The sequence below is a fragment of the Eleutherodactylus coqui genome, chromosome 1, assembly GCF_035609145.1.
Source record: "Eleutherodactylus coqui strain aEleCoq1 chromosome 1, aEleCoq1.hap1, whole genome shotgun sequence".
In the NCBI taxonomy this organism is placed as follows: Eukaryota; Metazoa; Chordata; class Amphibia; order Anura; family Eleutherodactylidae; genus Eleutherodactylus; species Eleutherodactylus coqui.
In genome coordinates this window covers 479,326,324-479,345,407 of record NC_089837.1, presented here as the reverse complement: position 1 = coordinate 479,345,407, position 19,084 = coordinate 479,326,324, and the positions used below count along the sequence as shown (strand labels likewise).

General features: G+C 46.1%; 1 protein-coding gene and 1 long non-coding RNA gene across 2 annotated transcripts in view; one reads left to right on the top strand and one right to left on the bottom strand.

Annotated features, from left to right (window-relative positions):
* Window positions 1–1,650, bottom strand: part of ESYT1 (extended synaptotagmin 1) — an 88,301-nt gene extending 86,651 nt beyond the window's left edge. The window contains exon 1 of the mRNA XM_066585162.1: window positions 1,339–1,650. Coding sequence (XP_066441259.1) covers window positions 1,339–1,620 — 282 coding nt within the window. The 5' untranslated portion in view covers window positions 1,621–1,650. The remainder of the gene's footprint in view (window positions 1–1,338) is intronic.
* Window positions 1,651–1,903: 253 nt separating this feature from the next.
* LOC136586880 (uncharacterized) lies at window positions 1,904–18,858 on the top strand. Its single transcript, XR_010787347.1, has 3 exons — window positions 1,904–1,959; window positions 15,103–15,263; window positions 15,912–18,858. It is a non-coding gene; the product is annotated as an uncharacterized lncRNA (long non-coding RNA).
* Window positions 18,859–19,084: the final 226 nt, after the last annotated feature.

The following is a 19,084-nucleotide window of genomic DNA, read 5'->3' as shown; positions in this document are numbered from 1 at the left end:
CAAAACCCACAGCCTTTCATCACAGGTATTGGAGCGGCTTCGCCGTCTGCATTCCGCTGCGTCCGACTCTCCCCATAGAGAGGATAAAGGCCGCCACAGAAACGGGGAAAGAATTGACATGCTGCGTCTTTGAATTCGGCGTGGTTTGGCTGCAACTGATCGTCCACTTTACTGGTTTATCCTGTAAAGTCGCAGGCAGAATTTTCGGTGCAGAGTCTGCATGGCAATTCTGCGCCTATTCTGCCCCGTGTGAACCCAGCCTAAGGCTATGTCACTTTTGTGGTAGATACTCCGTCCGGAGCCCCTCCAGTACAGATCTGGCACGAAATCCTGTCATTTTTTGGATCAGGGGTAGGGAGAGAGAATGTCCATAAACTAGTTGATAAAAGTCTGATTGATGGGGGTGTCATTGGTGAGACCCCCATCAATCCTGAGGATAGGAATCCCGTTTTCCTCTCTTCTCGTCACTGTGGGGATGCTTCTCTACTATGGGGACCACTACGGGCGTCACTATTACTATTGGGGGTCACTATCATGGATTGTTCACACGGGTGTAAGCACATTACTCATGCGAAGACACACCGCGGATCTGCATAACCGAAAATCACTTACGCCTTCGTTTCTCAGCCGCTTCGGCATGATTTAGTGTACCCAACTATACTGTGTATTTGCATCGGCCCATTCACTGTAACGGCCTATTGTGGTGTGTAATATGCATCAATATAGGTCATGCCGCGTGTTGTATATCGCGTGAAAATATATACTTATCTGAAGTAAATCAATGGGTTTTGTTCTCTTCGTAATACAAAAATGGCGCATGTAATACACTGTGCAAATACGCCCGTGTAAACGAGCCCTTACCATACAGTCTTAAAATCCTTTGGCTGATGTGTCCCTCGGTGAAAATAAGTTTGACCCCCCACCCCTGAGTCATTACAAAACCCACCGATATTCTAGAATAGCTGCAGCCCCACCCAAAAAAAGTGACAGTCACATGACACACACAACCCCAATGCACTCATACAAAGTATGCCAGCTGTGCCAACCACAGATGCCCCCACCAAACATCTCCTAATCCCAGCAGCAGATGACTGGCTGGACAGACCGGAGCACTTGTGTGCCTTCCTTCTGATGTGCCCAAATCGATCGACACAATGAGATCATTTCTGCCCCATCAACAAGGGGTTAAATCAATACTGGCTCTATGAATTCCATCTAAACTCATCCGACAAAAGATACAAAGTAACAGATGCAAAGATACAAAATAACTGGTGCCAACTGGGTGGGCAATCAATGCCAGTCTAGCCCGATGAGGGGTAGTTGGCACACGTGACTCACCCAGGACGGCAGCTGGCTGCTCTTGAGGATGGTGCTGGCAGTGATCTGCTGCTCATTCTCCAAGTAGTCACAGGCCACCTTGAAGCTGTGGAGTTTGGTGGTCCGAGTGCTCCTCCAGCACAAGAACACCGTCAGCCCGATGATGACAAACAGTATGCTGAGCCCCAGGTAGCCGCACAGGTAGACGGGCAGCAAGAGCAGCAGCTTCCGCCCCACCGACCAGAGGATCGGCACCAGATCGGAGCCCGGCGCCGGGCCGGGGACGTGCTGTTCATCGGGCATGATGAGCTCACTGGGATACAGTACAGACTGTCCGCCCTGCCTACTACATACCACATCCCCGTTACACGCAGAGATGTTTGGGGAGGCGTGGCCTCTGGTCACGTGAACACAATGGGCGGAGCGAAGAGCGAATGAATCGTCGGCGGGTGGGGAGTGAGCGAAGGTCTGCGAGGTGTAGATACGGGCGCTTCACGATGGGAAAACAGACTAATCGCATGTTAAACATGTTTGGTTCACAAGGGCTGCGGTAGCGCTCGTGGTGGGCTGATGTGCGCATGCGCGGAGCAGAGGCGGGAAGTGCTGAGGAGCGGTGACGCTCCGGCAGCTGCTAGTTCTGAGGTAAAACCGAGTGAAAAACTGTTCAGCCGTCGAGGAGAGACTCTTCTACGGTGAATGGCGTACAGTGGGGCTTATTAACCGGTTTTAATCACTTTTCTTCCTCAGTACTAATTAATAATAATGTCGGTATATTAGGAAGCGCGTCATTCCGTCAAAATCGATGTATATTTGTTGGTTCCGCCGCTGGTAAATGTATAACATGGATGTCTTCACATTCACTATTTGCGCAGGTGGGTTTTGCGGTATATTCGCATATTGTTGTAATAGTGCAGCGCAGGCAGCGTGATCTACCGCTAACGACCGTGTGGTAAAAACCGCAGCATTTTACTGGCGTCTGGAGTCGCACTCAAAGCGTTTGCGATCGCGTATGGCACGTATCTCACACACGCCGTCATTCACCGGATTCCTGGTTGTTTTTTTAAACTTTCCTTCCATTGTCTCCTGACAACATTGTGTAAAAATGTCGCACATTCGCGATGTAACTGCGTATGTACGGCGTTTTTGTAAGCGCCCACAGAGAAGAGTAGGGCTCTATCGCGCGGTAAAGTAGAATATGCTGCGTTCCGTTTTTTTGTGTGTATTACCGAAAAGAATATACGTATTAATGAAAATCGTATATTCACTGCGTATTATGTGCACGTAATACACAATTAAATTACGCTCGTGTGAGACCGGCCCAAGGGCTCATTGGTATTATTGTATCTTGACGCCACCGGAAGCTAGGGGTTTGACAGGAAGAACACCCCTAGATCCCGATTGGGTCAAGGCTGGAAGGTCCTAGTAGCAGAGTGTGGATTGATTTGTGTGTTCCTTGCAGGCTTAGGGTCAGGGTAACATTTCTTTTTAGGCCTTCTGCACACGGGTGTAAATTCCGCGGCGGGATTACCCATAGAATTTCCGCCCATGCCCGCTGCCATAGAATTGCATTAGAAAATGCAATCCTATGCACACAGCCGCGATTGTCGGCGTGAAAACACGCGGAAAACAAATTTATTTGCGAGGCCCGCGCAGAAACGTCAGTAGGGAGGGGCCTGCGCCGCTCTGCGCATGCTCTGTCACATAGCAGAGAGGAAAGATGCCGGGAGCGGGTGAGCCGCAGGTCAGGGGCACGGGTCCTCATCCCGCTGCTTGAATTCTCGCAGCGGGATCCGACCCGGCCGTCTGCAGGCAGCCTTAGGCTTACATTGTGAGCTGTAAATGCTGCCATGTTACCGCTGTAACATGGCAGCAGTAGCATCTAATAATGTAAGCCTAAGAAGAAATGTTACCGTGACCCTAAGCCTGCAGGGACCACATAAATCAATGCACACTCTGCAGTGGTGAGTGTCAGCGGCAGCCGGCTGTCGGCTCCGTGCCGGCCGCTCCCCCGCTCACAGCTGCCGCCCTCACTGCTTCTGCTCCGTCACCGGGACTGTCAGCCCCATGGTGGCCACTCCCCCACTCACGGCTGCCACCCTCATCACTTCTGCTCCGCCGTCGGGACAGCCGGCCGCCCGCGGGCTCAGTGCTGCAGGCGGCTGATCCCCGCTGACAGCTGCCAATGATGTCCCTCTGCGCTTGTGCTCTGCGGAATGGAAAGGCGGGCGGTCGCCGCTGCAGGTGGCTGTCAGCTCCGTGACGCCTGCCGCCTCTGTGCCCACATTAGGGTTTTATGTTTCTCTGTAACCTTTAAACACGTTTTTCCCCCTCATTGATTTCAATGGGTTTAACCTCTTGGTGAGCGTCCCAGACTTTTTACGTCCTGCTTTAGTGGGCTTTAACCCCCAGGGCTGTTAAAACACGCTCACTCTAGGGATTAAAGCCACGTGGGCTATGAATGTTACAGCTCCATGCTGTCGGTTAGCGGAGGTAGCTGACAACTTGGAGCTGTAATGGGGGGGGCTGTGGGAAGCTTTCCCCCCTCCTCCGCCCCCTGTTTACGCGATCGCCAGTATCCACCATGTACTGGCGATCGTATAAAAGTGTAAAAAAAGAAGAAAAAAAAAAGTACTCACCTCCACGACGTTCTGGCCCTTCCCGGACCAGACGTCGCTTTTTGCGCATGTGCACCAGACGTCCTACGATGGGCGCATGCTCAGAAGGGCTCGCTCCCCGGGAAATTTAATATCCCTCTGCTTCCAGCTACCATGTGTAGTGGAGAGATATCGCCAAATTACCCAGTGGATAACCGCGATCATTTAAAGTAAAAAAAAAAAGTTTAAGTTTCATCTTTCAAGGATCATTTCCGTGGGGGGAGATGAAGTTATGTACATAAGGCGACCAGATTTATTCATGGACCTTACCGCGGCTTCTGCGCAGGCATCCGTGGCAAGATGGGTGCACGCATGCACAAGAGCCACGGATTGCCGGGGTAATTTAAAATCTCCCAGCTCCTGGCTACTAAACATAGCTGAGAGGCTGGAGATCTCATGGGGGGCCGCAGTATTCGGTTCTTGGTCACATGATCGCCATTATTCAATGGATAACGGCAATCACGTAAAACAATGGCTAAAGTTTCACCTCCTGTCACGGATCCAAACCATGAGGGGAGGTGAAATTACTTACGAAAGGCCTCCGGGGATCTTTATCTACGAACCTTTCCCCAGCTTCGGTGCATGTGCCTGTTTGCAAAAGGCAGACGCAAGCACAGAAGCTGCGGAGGGCCCGAGAAATTTAAAATCTCCTGGCTACTATGGAGCAGTGACCGAGGGCCACGGTGAGCGTTCCCCAGTCAAGTGATTGCCATTATCCAATAGATAATGGCGATCAAGTAAAAGGTAAAAAAAAAAAAAACAGTTGGAAGTGCAGTGCTCCTTTCACTTTGGGCACCGATGTGCATACAGACATTGAATACAGGACAAACGGAGATCCATTTGGGGGTGAAAGTCTTCATTCCTATTTGTGCTGTACAAAAAAAAAACTTTTTTAATGACAGTTGCCAAAAAAGCCCAAATCTATTTTTATTTCTTCTGGTTTGCTCAGACTCATTCAAAAACTGTGAGGTCAAAATGCGCAGTACACCCCTAGATTAATTCGTTAAGGGTGTCTAGTTTTCAAAATGGGGTCATTTGTGGGGGTTCTCAGTCGTATGTTTGGGGTCATTTGTGGGGGTTCTCAGGGCCACAACGGGTATGTTTGTGAACATAGGACAAACGGGAGTATCCATTTTGGGGTGCAAATTCTCATCTTCATGTGCACTATAGAAAAAAAATCCCATCTTTAACCCCTTACCGTTATAGGATGTACATTTACGCCCTGTGGGATCGTGGTATGTACAAAGAGAGATTGCGGGGCGACCTCAGTTCATACAGCGCGGGCTGTTGATGACAGCTGACACCCGCCAGCAATAGCTGCAATCAGCCGTGCGGCTGATCGGCGCTATTAACCCTTTAAATGCTGCTGTTAATTCTGGCAGCAGCATGTAAATCCCCCGAACATCGATGAGATCGCAGGGAGCCGTTCAGGTGTCATGGCAGCCGGGAGGTGGCTTGATAGACTGCCTGCCCAATCGCAGTATTTGTACGTCTCCTAAATGGATTTTAAAAAAACTTAACGTTTTTCAAATGTGCGTCCAGAATTAACTGATGGAAATGTATACCTCATCAAAATTTTTTGCAGTATGTTTGCACATATTTGAGATATTGCAGTTGACAATGTGAAAAAATGACAATTTTTTTTTCCACATTTTTCCCAATTTTGGCACTTTTAATAAATATACACAAATTCTATTAGTTTATTTGTATCACCAAAATGAAGTACAGTATGTGGCAAAAAAAAAACAATGTCAGAATAACTTGGATATGCAAAACCTTTACGGAATTATTCTGTGTTAAAGTGGGACATGTCAGATTTCCAAAATTTGTTTTGGTCACTAAGGCCTCCTGCACACAGGCAGATTTGCATTGTGAAATCTGAAGCCGTATTCCACAGCAAATCCAGCCCATAGCATGCAATGACAATATGCGATTTCCTGCCCACGAGCGGAAATCGATTGCGATTTCCCGCTCGCGGGTGAGAAGTCGCCTTATGCTGCGATTTTGTGCGGACTATGCATAGCCGGCTTCCATTGAAGTTAATGGAAGCCGTCCGTCCTGCGGCACTTCCACAGTGAGCACTACGGAAGTATCGCAAAATCTGCGTCATCATAGAGCATCGGCGGCTTCTGCGCATGCGCTACAGAGTGCCGACTGACACATCCGCAGCGCTGAACAGAAGTCACTGGAGAACAGAAGTGCCAGAAGATTGGAAAAGGGCAAATGTCCCTATCTTCCAAAAGGGGAAGAAGGTGGATCTAGAAAACTACAGGCCTGTGAGCCTGACTTCTATACCGGAAAAGATCTTTGAACAAATTATTAAACAGCATATATGTAAGTACTTGGATAAAAATGGAGTAATTAACCAGGGCCAGCAAGGGTTTGCAACAAACAAGTCATTCCAGACGAATCTAATTTCCTTCTATGACAGAATCGACTGGGTTGATCAGGGAAATGCGGTGGATATAGTATATCTTGACTTTAGTAAAGCATTGACAAAGTATCTCATACCATACTTATTGAAAAAAATGACCAAATATGGAATTGACAAGGCAACTGTTAGGTGGATTCACAACTGGCTGAGTAATCGTACTCAAAGAGTGGTGATAAATGGCTGCACATCCAAGTTGAAAAATGTATCAAGTGTATTTATTGGAAAAAACCTTCTGACAGTGAGGGTGATCAATGAGTGGAACAGGTTACCACAGAAAGTGGTGAGTTCTCCTTCAATGGAAGTGTTCAAACAAAGTCTGGACAAATATCTGTCTGGGATGATTTAGTGATCCTGCACTGGGCAGGGGGTTGGACCCGATGACCCTGGATGTCCTTTCCAACTCTACATTCTATGATCAAGTGGGGTACCACAAGGCTCTGTGTCCGAGGCCCAGTGTTGTTCAACATTTTTATAAATTATCTGGAGGAGGGAATTGATGGGAAACTGATCAAATTTGCAGACAACACAAAGCTAGGAGGGATAACTAACACTAGGGAAGAGAGAGAGATGATTCAAAAAGATCTAGAAAATCATGAACAGTGAGCAGCGAATAACAGAATGGTATTTAACAAGGAGAAATGCAAAGTCATACATCTGGGCAAGAAAAATGAAAAAAAGCACATACAGAATGGTAGGAATTGGGCTGAGCAGCAGCACATGGGAAAAAGACTTGGGTATACCAATAGATCACAGACTGAACATGAGTCAACAATCTGATGCAGCAGCCATATATACTTAAGTACGTACTTTGTCTTTTTGAGCTGTGCCTGGTATTGCTCACATGTAAAGGGCCCTTTTACGCAGAACGATTATTGTTCAAACGAGCGAAAATGAACAATAATCGTTCAGTGTAAACACTTTTTGTTCATTTTATGCACGCATAAAAAAAATCATTGTTGACTCTTTCAGTTGTTCTCCTTAAAGGGGTTGTCTCGCGAAAGCAAGTGGGGTTCAGTACTTCTGTATGGCTATATTAATGCACTTTGTAATATACACCGTGCATTAAATATGAGCCATACAGAAGTTATTCACTTACCTGCTCCGTTGCTTGCTGGCGTCCCTGTCTCCATGGCTCCGTCTAATTTCGGGGTCGTCTTGCTTTTTTAGACGCGCTTGCGCAGAAGGGTCTTCTCCTTCTGGTCGGTCCAGGCACGAGCGGCGTTCTGGCTCTGCCCCTTCTAAGCGTCATTGCGTAGCTCCGCCCCGTCACGTGTGCCGATTCCAGCCAATCAGGAGGCTGGAATCGGCAATGGACCGCACAGAGCCCACGGTGCACCATGGGAGAAGACCCGCGGTGCATCGTGGGTGAAGATCCCGGTGGCCATCTTGGAGAAGGAAGAAGGAAGAAGTCGCAGAGCGGGGATTCGGGTAAGTAATATTTTTTTTTTATTTTAACACATCCCTTGGGTTTGTCCTGCGCCGAACGGGGGGCCTATGCAAAGAAAAAAAAAACACCGTTTCGGCGCGAGACAACCCCTTTAATACAGCAAATATGAAGGACTGTGTGATTTCTCATTTGACGAGCCAATGATGTATCTATATAAACAAACTGCCCGAGCAAACTCGTACATCGTTGGCTCGTTCAAACGAGAAATCGGCAGGTCTAAATGGACATGAATTATCTTCCTGATAGTCTGTTTACTGTTGGTGACAGGCACTATGACAAGAATGACACTGTTCCTGTTTTTCTGTATTTGATCTATATCCCAAAATAATAAATACTTTAAAAAAAGAAGAAAAAAAAACACTAGGAGAGACATAAGACGTTAAGGCTACCGTGTGATTGTTCTCAGTAAGAGAAAGCAAGTAATCCCGTAGATATGATACATTTTAACGGCTAACAAAAATACATGATATAGCGAACCTACTCAGAGTTCTTCCTCAGTCAAAATGGAACAGTTCTAAAGACTTATTTATATAAAAACATATATACATATGATCACATGGAAGGTCACACACATGGTCTGCTTAATTTGCACTTGAAACAAATTTCAGAACAGGATAAGGGGCACAGACATGTCGTGATTAATAGCACTCAGGAGAATTACCAGAGAGGGATGAGCATAACAGTAAATGCTTAATCAGTCCAGTGACAAGGAATGTGAAAGTTTTATGGTCTCTAAATTGATGTTAAGGGCTCAACAGGCCAGCGTGTTACCTCTGCTCTGGGTTTCTCATATCTCATAATCTCCACTGACATAAAAAAAACCTCAGAGACTCATTCTGTTTCTGATAGTATCAAAGGTGGTTATAAACTTATATTCCCAAATTCATCTGTGATGTTGGCACTTAAAATTGCCTTTGTTAAGGCTACATTTATACAAGCGAGCGCAATATTGGGCTGAGAAACCCGGCCCGATGTTGCGCTTGTCAACGTGCAGTTTACCCGCGGATGTGAGGCGTTTTTCATGCAAAACCACCTTGCATCACTTCAGTGAGGTTGCGATTCTCTGGCACTTGTTTCACGCATGTAGGAGGATCGGCAGGTGTTTCCTATTGATTTCAATGGCAAACATCACATAGCACTTGTGTGCACATCACAGGGCATGCGATGTGTTTGACTGCCCCATTGAAAACACTTGGCAATGCATTTCGAGGGCTGCAAAAAAAAAAATAGGACGTGCGAAGCCTTTTTTTTTTTAATCTTGCAGCATTGAGCTTCTGTGAATTCAGCCTAAGGCCCAATGAACACAGGCAGATTCTTGCTGCAGAATCCACAGCGGGCGTCTGGCTGCAGATTCCGCAGCAATGTAAAATGATTCTTCCACGCACACAAGTGGAAACACTCTCTGACGAAGAATTGCAGCATGCTCTATTTTCCTGTAGGACTCGCATCGACGGCTTCCATTTCAGTCATTGTAAACCGTCCGACCTGCAGCGTTTTTTTTTAATGTCAATTTCAAAATTGCCGCGGATCCACTGCATTCTCTGCACTGCGCATGCACTCCGGCTGGCACATCCGCGGCACGTAGAAGAAGAATCCGGAGAGGTTACGCAGGGGGTCACCGGCCGACACAGGGCCTGATTCCACTGCGGGATCCCACATGAATCCAATTAGTCCATGTGCATTCGGCCTTAATGTGGTGAAAAAAGGTTTTATCCAGAATCTCAGATTAAGATACATGCTATTTAATATTATGGAAATGGACAAGATCAAACATTAGATAAAGAGCGGAAACTGGAAAGGAAATATGTAAAACTCAAAGTACTATTAATAGAAAGCGATAGGAGGTTCTGTCAATTTCTTTCATAATCACATCATATGAGTAGGCAGCACAATGTTCCTAAGAACCTGGTAAATTCTAGATTCAGCTTAACTTTTCACAGCTAGAAAATTCTTGCACGTTTTAAGCAATGGAAAATATATCACGGTCCAAAAAAAGGAAAAATCCTGAAATATTGCAAAATAATCTCACTAAGAAGCGGTGGATATCTCCCCCCCCCCCTTCATATATCACGTTTCAGCCTGTGCTGTGTACACTAGTGGCAGGCCAGAACTCGTCAAATGACAGCTTAAATGAAAACTAAAGTTGGCCGCCCACTTTAATTGTCTGTCACTGACAATTTTGGCTGCAGCGGCCAATCTTAATGTGTATGGTGGTATCCGGACTTCCCCCAGCGGCAGATGTTAGGAAAAATGATTGGGCTATTGAACTTCACCATATCCAATCCTTTTGTTCTCGGCGAAGATAAGACACCACCTGAGGTGGCTAGCAGCAGCAGCATATTTTCCTTCTCATTATATAGAACCCATGTATACTTGTAACATATGTCGGAGGGCTTGGGTGTTATAGCCATCAACCTGTAAGGAGTTCCTTAATGGTTAAGATCGTGATTGTGAAGAGTATGCCATTGCTAGTATCTTCCCCTCTGATTTGTGGTGCAGCAGAATTTGTTTGATAAGGCCAGGCTCACACAAGAGTAATTTCATTAATTAGTGCACTCGCATAATATGCAGTGAATGGGGTCAATGAAAGGACATTGATTTTCATTGATCCGTTCAGACTTGCTTATATTTCTTGCATAAATGAGAACGTAGCATGTGCTATTTTACCACTTTTTACATGCATACAGCCCTATTGTCTTCTATGTGTAGGTTTGGAATGCAGGGCATACGCAATTACATTGCGTATGTACAGCATGTTTACGCTCGTGGCCAGGAAATGTCAGAAGAAAGTTGACCAAAAAAAGAACTAGGAAGTTAGTGCATGACAGTGTGGGTAAAATACGATGTTCATGCACAGGCAGAAACTCATCAATATGCAGTTCCCTGCATCGGTAAAACGCTGCGATTTTTATGCAGCATGTTGCCATATGGTCGTGTGCGCCCGGCCTTAGGCCTCATGTCCACGGGGAAAATCAGATCCGCTGCAGATTCTACATGTAGAATCTGCAGCGGGTCCCTCCTGCCCCGCGGACATGAGCGCTGAAAATAGCAATTTAAAACCATTTACCTTTCCGTAGCGGACAGCGAAGATCAGCTGTTCCTCACGGCCGGATCTTCATTTTCGGCCGGCGGATGAATTCCTGACGCCGGCGGCACATCGCCGGCACGTCGTCGACGTGCCGCGCGCATGCGCCGGGCACATCCGCCGAGCCGAAGCAAGGGAGATGCAGCCGTGAGGAAGAGCAGAGCTTCGCGGCCCGCTGCGGGTGAGTAAATGCTTTAAATTCCTATTTTAGGTCTCCCGCGGATCCGGACGGCTTCCATAGGCTTCAATAGAAGCCCGCGGGAGCCGTCCCCGCGGGAGACCCGCATGAAAATGGAGCATGGTCCAGATTTTTTCATGCTCCATTTTTTTAAAAATCACTTTTATTGACGATCCGCGGGTATTTATGTACCCGCGGGTGGTCAATGCATCCCTATAGGGTGCGGATCCGCGCGCGGGAGATCCGCTGCGGATTTTAAATGTCATTTTGAGCGTGGACATGAGCCCTAAGGGGAAAATAGGATTTAGGATCCGCAGCGGATCTCCCGCGCGCGGATCCGCACCCCATAGGGATGCATTGACCACCCGCGGGTACATAAATACCCGCGGATCGTCAATAAAAGTGATTTAAAAAAAAATGGAGCATGAAAAAATCTGGACCATGCTCCATTTTCATGCGGGTCTCCCGCGGGGACGGCTCCCGCGGGCTTCTATTGAAGCCTATGGAAGCCGTCCGGATCCGCGGGAGACCTAAAATAGGAATTTAAAGCATTTACTCACCCGCAGCGGACCGCGAAGCTCTTCTCTTCCTCACCGCCGCATCTCCCTTGCTTCGGCTCGGCGGATGTGCCCGGCGCATGCGCGCGGCACGTCGACGACGTGCCGGCGACGTGCCGCCGGCGTCAGGAATTCATCCGCCGGCCGAAAATGAAGATCCGGCCGTGAGGAAGAGCAGAGCTTCGTCGCCCGCGCCGGATAGGTAAATTCTTTTAAATTGCTAATTTCAGCGCTCATGTCCGCGGGGCAGGAGGGACCCGCTGCAGATTCTCCATGGAGAATCTGCAGCGGATCTGATTTTCCCCGTGGACATGAGGCCTTTCAGGCTGAGACCAAAAGTAGGTCTGCAACCATTTAGGGTTAAATTTGTCAGAACTGTGATGGGGCGGTGGGCAGCGACTCTAAGACACTGGGAACAGAACCAGGGTACTGAATGACTTGGGTGGAGCTGAAGAGGTAAGATTGTTTTGAATTGTCACCCTGAAGACTGCTGCACTTTGCCACTTGTTGTAGCCCATAATATCTAGATAATGAGAAAAACTGTTCTACGTGCCACAGTTACAAAGTGATTCACCTCCTCCCAATAGCAATTCAAGAAATCTAGCAAAAATAGATAAGATGTTTTTGCAATGGGAGGAAATGAAAGTGGGTGTAGCTCAGCATTGCTGAAGTATCGTGACCGTTACATGATGTATTGCATTGGAGAAAGGCGAAAATAGGTACTAAAAATGAGAGCTCAGCAATTCCACTTATTCTAGGAGGTTGTACAACTCTTGAGTGAGTATAGAACAAATACTGGAGGGTGCAGGTAAAGAATAGTTACAAACTCAGATTTTTGTTATGGGTGCAAATCTACACATTGCCTGAAAAAACAAGTGTAAAAGTTGTTTCTAACTGCTAATGCCAACGGGCGGATTTATGCTGCGTTCCCCACGGCTATTGAACCTAATGGCTCAGTCCTCAAATGCGGGATTCTGCCGCGGGGAAAAAAAAAATCACAGCATGTTCTACTTTCCACGGCGGGAGAGTAGTTTTTTTCCGCGATCGCCAGCGGGGACTTTTTGATTTATTCCCGCGGCGAAAAAACGGGGGCGTATTCGGCTCCGTCTGTGGGCAGGAGGCCTAGCACATTTAGCTGCTGATAAAGGATGTGTTGATGCAGGCCACATTGCGTAACAATATACATAAGTCAAATTAGATTATTTCACCTACCACTTATGCTATGAGGGATTGTACTTTGTGCCAAAATGATCTTTAAATAGGATAATCCCAAAGCTCTTGCTGACGCAGCAGCACCTTATTTTTTTTTTCCACCTCCCTCAGTGGTTTCCAAGTGATATATAGTTTTGACCTGATTCCCCAGGAGGGGATGCACCAAATAAAGGATCTGAGATTAAGGCCCAAATTTCAGAATGGTGATGTGTATATTCTTGGTTTCTGGCCAGATGATTTAAGCCACTCTCACACGTACACTTTTTACCGTGATTTTTGAACACCGCTGTATATCGCTCCCATTAATTTCAATGGGGCCTCACAGACAAGCGCTCAATTGCGGCAATTTCTAACGCCACAATTGTCGAGCGCTGTCTGCTCCAGTTTAGCGCAACTCAACACCTATCACAATGATGGGTTGTGCTAAATACCGCTGTTTGAGGCAGGAACCTGCTCCCGTAAACAAAAGTCAAAATGCTGCATTGAGTGGGAAGAGTGACAGCTCCTAGCCTAAACTGGGGGATGACCGTGAGAAGTACAGATGAAGCAAAGTTTAACTTAAGTGTACTAACTCTCTGTGTGACAAGTTATCTTAAACAATTAGGGTGGTTTCACATCTGCGCTCTGGGTTTCGCTTTCCTGCTCTGTTCGGGGAGCAGGAAAGGGGAATCCCCCTGGCTGAGTGGCTCCATCTCTGGTCAGAGCCAAACGGCACCCAACGGAAGCCATTGACTATAATGGGGTCTGATCAGTTTCTGCAGAGGTTTTCAATGGAAGAAAAAGCACTGCATGTAGTGCTTTCTTTTCCGGTATTTTGAGCCGTCTGACAAGAATTTCCAACGCAAATGCTCTAACAGCTATTTTTCCTCTTAACACAAAATCCATTGAAAAGCTATTGAAGGCACAGAAATTTATCCTAACGCATTGTCTCAAGTTAAACTTCACTACATCTGTACATGGCTAAGGCCAGGCTCTGACAAACGTAATATGCTGTACATTGTGGCAAATAAGTTATTTGTTCCACTCACACTTAAGTATATTCATTGCGTATATTACACACGTAATAAAAATCGCAGCATGCTCTATTTTAGCAAGTATTATGTGCGTAAGAGCCCTATTGATCTCTATGGTGGGTATAATACGCTATGCCTGCGCAATTACTAGCATACCAGCTGTGTTTTTTACGCATGTTGCTAGGAAACATGTGAAGGAAAGTGTGTTTTTTATATTTTTTTTTTTTAAAAAGCAGGAAATTGTAACAGAGGCCAGCACAGCATACAGCAGGGAGAGACAAAAAGAGAGATCCAAAATGGCTACGATATATGTCTAAGCTCATTATATTAATGCGGGACTATTCTGCTATCTGTAACTCTAACATCCCAAGTACTGGAATAGAACACTGAGGGACAGGGTGCGGGACGACCTGGCATAGCATAATTTATGAAGGCCAGTGGCAGTCAGCCTCTACTCTCCAGAAAAGTTGTGTGAGTATTTTTTTCCTGATTTTCAGTGGTTTCATACTCACTTGCGATGTTTTCACTGAAGCCTCGCAGTGCTAAGAAAAATCTGCACTATCGCCCATTATTTTCATAGGGAGTACATCGCGCTCCCCATACACAGCTATGGCAGGGGATTCCTCCATCCACGCGGGATGAAGGAATCCTCTGTCACAGCTGTGGCAGAGGTCCACAATGCTATCCCATTGCTTTCAATGGGGCCGGCGCTGCTTTCCCCAATTTGAAAGCAATGGGTTGCAGGCAACCATCACAGGTAGCGCTCAGCTGTCATTCAATGCATTTTCACTCGCTCTCGCATCGCAAGAAAACATCGCTAGTGGATAGGAGCCCTAATGGAAGTAGAAAACTGTTTCTTTTGTAATGGTAGTTTACATTTTCTTTAGGTATGCTTACGTTCTGTTATATTTCCTTTGCCAGAACAAATACAGCACTATCTATGCCACGTTCCAATTACAGAAGAAACCGGTAAACTTCCAGTGCTGTTAGAATCTGTAGTCTGTTTTTTTTTTTTTGTTTTGTTTTTTTTTTTTGGAAAAAAAAAATGTTACACTGATTTTAGTTTTAATTTTCTGCAGTTGAAACAAAGCAGACAGGTTGCAAGGCTTGTAATGCTACGGCATACCAATCTTACTTACAATATGTACCTCATAAAAATAAGACTAAACGTTAAATAATGTGTGATATTGTTTGTTATGTTTCAGTGGAAGAGATAAAGGAGAACTTGCGCAGCGCCAAAGACCAGTTTCGCACAGAATACACGGCCAGTAAGGGGAGAAGTGGAGCTTGCAGCAAACGGAAGTGCCCATATATGTACCTGCAGGAACTGATGCATCTCACACCAACAATGGACCTTCACCCATATGTATGATTTCTTTACCATTATAAGGCTATATTCACAGGGGTGACGGTGCTATTTCATTAGGACACATCATATCGCAAGGCGTGCAATGTGTTTAACTGTCCCATTGAAAACAATGGGCGATGCATTCGAGGGACACAAAAAAATAGGACATAGTGATTTTTTTTTTTTACCTTGCAGCATCAAAAGAAGTTCATATTCACGTGAGATTATGTATCTGGCAACACACAAAGCGTGTGTGAGATTTCCGCTTTTGTGCATATAGCTTAAAATCCCAATAATGTCTAAATTGCAGTTTCATAGAAATGAATGCCTGTAATACAGACATGTTAAAAGCAGTGGGGGTCCCCTGTTGCAATACAATAATGTCCTGTTCTAATTTTTATTTTTTTAAGATGCTTGCGTCAGTGGTTGTTGGCTCAAAATGCGTTAGTGTGGGACAAGTAGAATAAAAGAAGCCGATCACCAGCTAAAAGAAAGTTGTGGTGGAACATTGCTTGGGTCTGCGCTGCTGCTTACGTCTTGTAGCGAATAGTGTGTTTCTCAACTGCAGCACCACCACTCTTTAAAACATTTGTCATGTCAGCAGTCCGCCATGAAGATAGTGTTTAGTGTGCAAATTTTAAACACTGTTTTTCTCTTTGCACACAGAACATTAGAGTCTGCCGGAGGAGCAGGAGGAGGGAGCCATGACTGCGCCAGCAGCTGGGAGTAGCTCTGGTCAGTCAGAAGATACTGCTGTACAAACTGAAGAAACAAGAAGCTACAGTCACGACAGCACAGAAGGGGTAGAAGACTGTGAGCAGCCACCACGGCAGAGAAGAAGCAAGGTGGCAGCTGCCCAGTCCTCTGCTGCCTCTGACTCAGCAGCCAAGCATTCGGAGGACTGAGCCAATTTGTGCGACAGAACTATTGTAAGTGTACTAAGACGTGTGCCAGAAGGCATGCAGATCCCCGCACAGACATACCTAATGTGTGTTGCAGAGGCATCAATGCCACCTGGGGATTTGCATGCCCTCATCGATGAGTGGCGGCATTCTTGCCACCAGGACCCACCACCACCAAGGGCTGCAAGTTATCGACATGGATACACTCAAGGGTACTCCCAGCAATACTACCATCCTGTAAATGGATAGCAGCCTGTGCAAAATACAACATGCATAAGGCAACATGCTACCATAGACTAATAGACATTTCGGGCCACAGCCCAGTGACTCGGGCATTGCAGAAACTTTTAGGTTCCATAAACTTTTTCCGTCCTTCCTTTTAAATATTTACATATTTTGAAATACGTTTAACCCCTTCGTGACCGCCAATACCTTTTATGGCCTCAATGGCTGGGCTTTATTCCACGCGGCCGTCAATTGACTGCCTCACTGTGGAATAAAGCCATGGGGTCCGGATGTGTCACAGCTCCAGGCTTTTGCCTTCCAGAGGTAGGTGTGAGTCTGGAGCGCACACTGAGGGGCTGCGGTTTGCAGTCCCCAGTCATCCAATCACCGATATTTAACAGATATCGGCGACTGAAGGAAAGCATGTGATGGAGTACGAAGGGTGAGCGTTTCAGCTACCCTCTGTGATCAGATCGCTTTGGGGTGCTGAAACGGCTTACCTAAAGCCTGCTGCAGTCCCCCGCTGCCATCTTCGTTCTTGGTGTTACGTCTCTAGGTGCTGCACCTGCCGGCTGAATGGTGGGCGCAATAGCAGGGAGAAACCCGGGAAATTTGAAATTTCTCTACTCTCTGTTACTAAAGTCAACGGAAAGCAAAGAGAAGACATCGGGGTGCTGGGTTTGCAGTCCACAGGCATGCGGTCGCTATTATCAGCAATAATAGCAACCTCGTGCAAAGTAAAAAAAAAAGTTTAAAGAAAGTTTAAAAAGTGTAAAGTTTCATCTCCCCTCACCGAAATGAATGGTGCTGGGAGATGAAACGTTTCCTTATGTTCCCTCCCTGACCCCCACAGGCAAAATGGTGGGCGCAGGCGTACTGAACCTATGTGCAAAGTTGCCAAATACATAGAAAGTTGCCAAAGTTGCTTTGTACATAGAAACTACCAGGGACCATTGGCATTGGTCCCTGGACACATGAATGGTTGTAAAAATAGTCCTATCGCAGCCATGCATGGTACTTCTTTTAAGAATAAAGCACAGGACTAGTGCTGTATTCTTCTCTTCCCTCAGAGTGCTTTCTGGGAGGATAAAGCGCTCTGCTGTGCAGAATCAGCCCTGTTTCCCACGAGCGTATATCGCCCATCCGTTTTCACGGCCAGCCGATATACGCTACATTGGGAGAGATAAAACTGGTGAACCGGCGCACAAATCAAACATTTGTGCGCCCGTTCAGACTGCATGGGTCCCGGCGCATATACGCCGAGACTACCATGCCGTCGCCCCTTTCCCCTCCCTCCCCATCGCAGGCTCACCCCTGCTCTCCTCCCCGCTCATTCTTTGCAATGAGAGGGGGCAGGGGCGAAGCCAAGCTAAGATCGTGTTAGGATCTGGGTGTGTGATTTTTCTGAGACACCCCAAGTGTGAGTGAAGAGCACCCTTGTATTTTTTTTTCTTCTTGCCAAATGCTTTTCTGTTCAGCGCAGACAGCGTTACATTAATATGGCCAATACACGGAGGCCTCCGCTCCGACCTCTGTGTTATTCTGGCGCTGACAGCATGCAGCCGCTCAACTGATCATTATTTCACTGCAAAACCCCCTTTAATAAACTGAGGCTATCTCCCTGCTCAAAGAGTCCTTTAAAAATTTATATACCTCCAATGAAAACTTGTCCGTTGAGTCCCTAATAAATTTCAACGGCCATCTTTCCTTCTGGCAGTTTATGGCATAAAATTATAAAAGGGGTGTACGAGTGCCACTGACTGCACCTGTGCTTCCTCCATTTATGAAGACAGGGACCATCAACTTAATCCCTCAAATTGCCCAACATAGGCACAAATAAAATTGAGAATTAATGTCATCATTCCTACACAGAGGGTACCATGTCTACACAGACCATTATTAAATTAATATCCCATTATATAAAGACCTATATGATGCAAATACAGGGGTCTGCGGGACAATAAAGAAGAATAGAGTGGAATTTCCGCAACCGCTGGTGTCCAGGCGAGTGGAGGGGGGGGGGGGCATCATACACACTTGTGGGCCATTGCTCACAGTAAAATGGCGCAATAAAAATGAGGTCTACATGCTTTCCATTGTGCACACAAACAGCTCAGTCAGGGTAAGGGGACTACTACAGACAAAATAAAGCCTGTCTCTGTCAGAGTACAAATAATTTATGGGGGTTATAGACCTCTGTGACCAGGTGCTTCAGCCATACTCTGACTCTGATATGTAAGACCAGGGCCTGGTACAAAAAGGTAGCAACCTATCTTGTTCAGATCACTAACTATAATGCACATGTTTTATATAAAAAACATCACAGGAGACGCTGATTTTCCTGCAATCCCAGGAGCAGGTTGTTGAGCATCTTATATTTGGTTAACAAAATGTTTGATTTTATAATGGTCATAACAAATCAATCAAGACTTATAACATTACATTCATGTGTAAAGTCAAGAGACAGCAAAATTGAACAAAACAATCACGAGTTACATTGTCTGAAACTGTTTCTTGTATAGTTAATAAAATACTCGTTTTCCATTTCTTCAAAAACTAACCCCTACTAAATTGATTTAGTTTAAATACAGGGAGACCGCAAACTAATGTATGCAGTGGGGGGAGGACAAAGAAAGTGGGAAGAACACAGGGAAGAATTAAGGCTGTGATATGGCTTATCATGTGAGTAAACCTGAGATGGGAAATTAATAT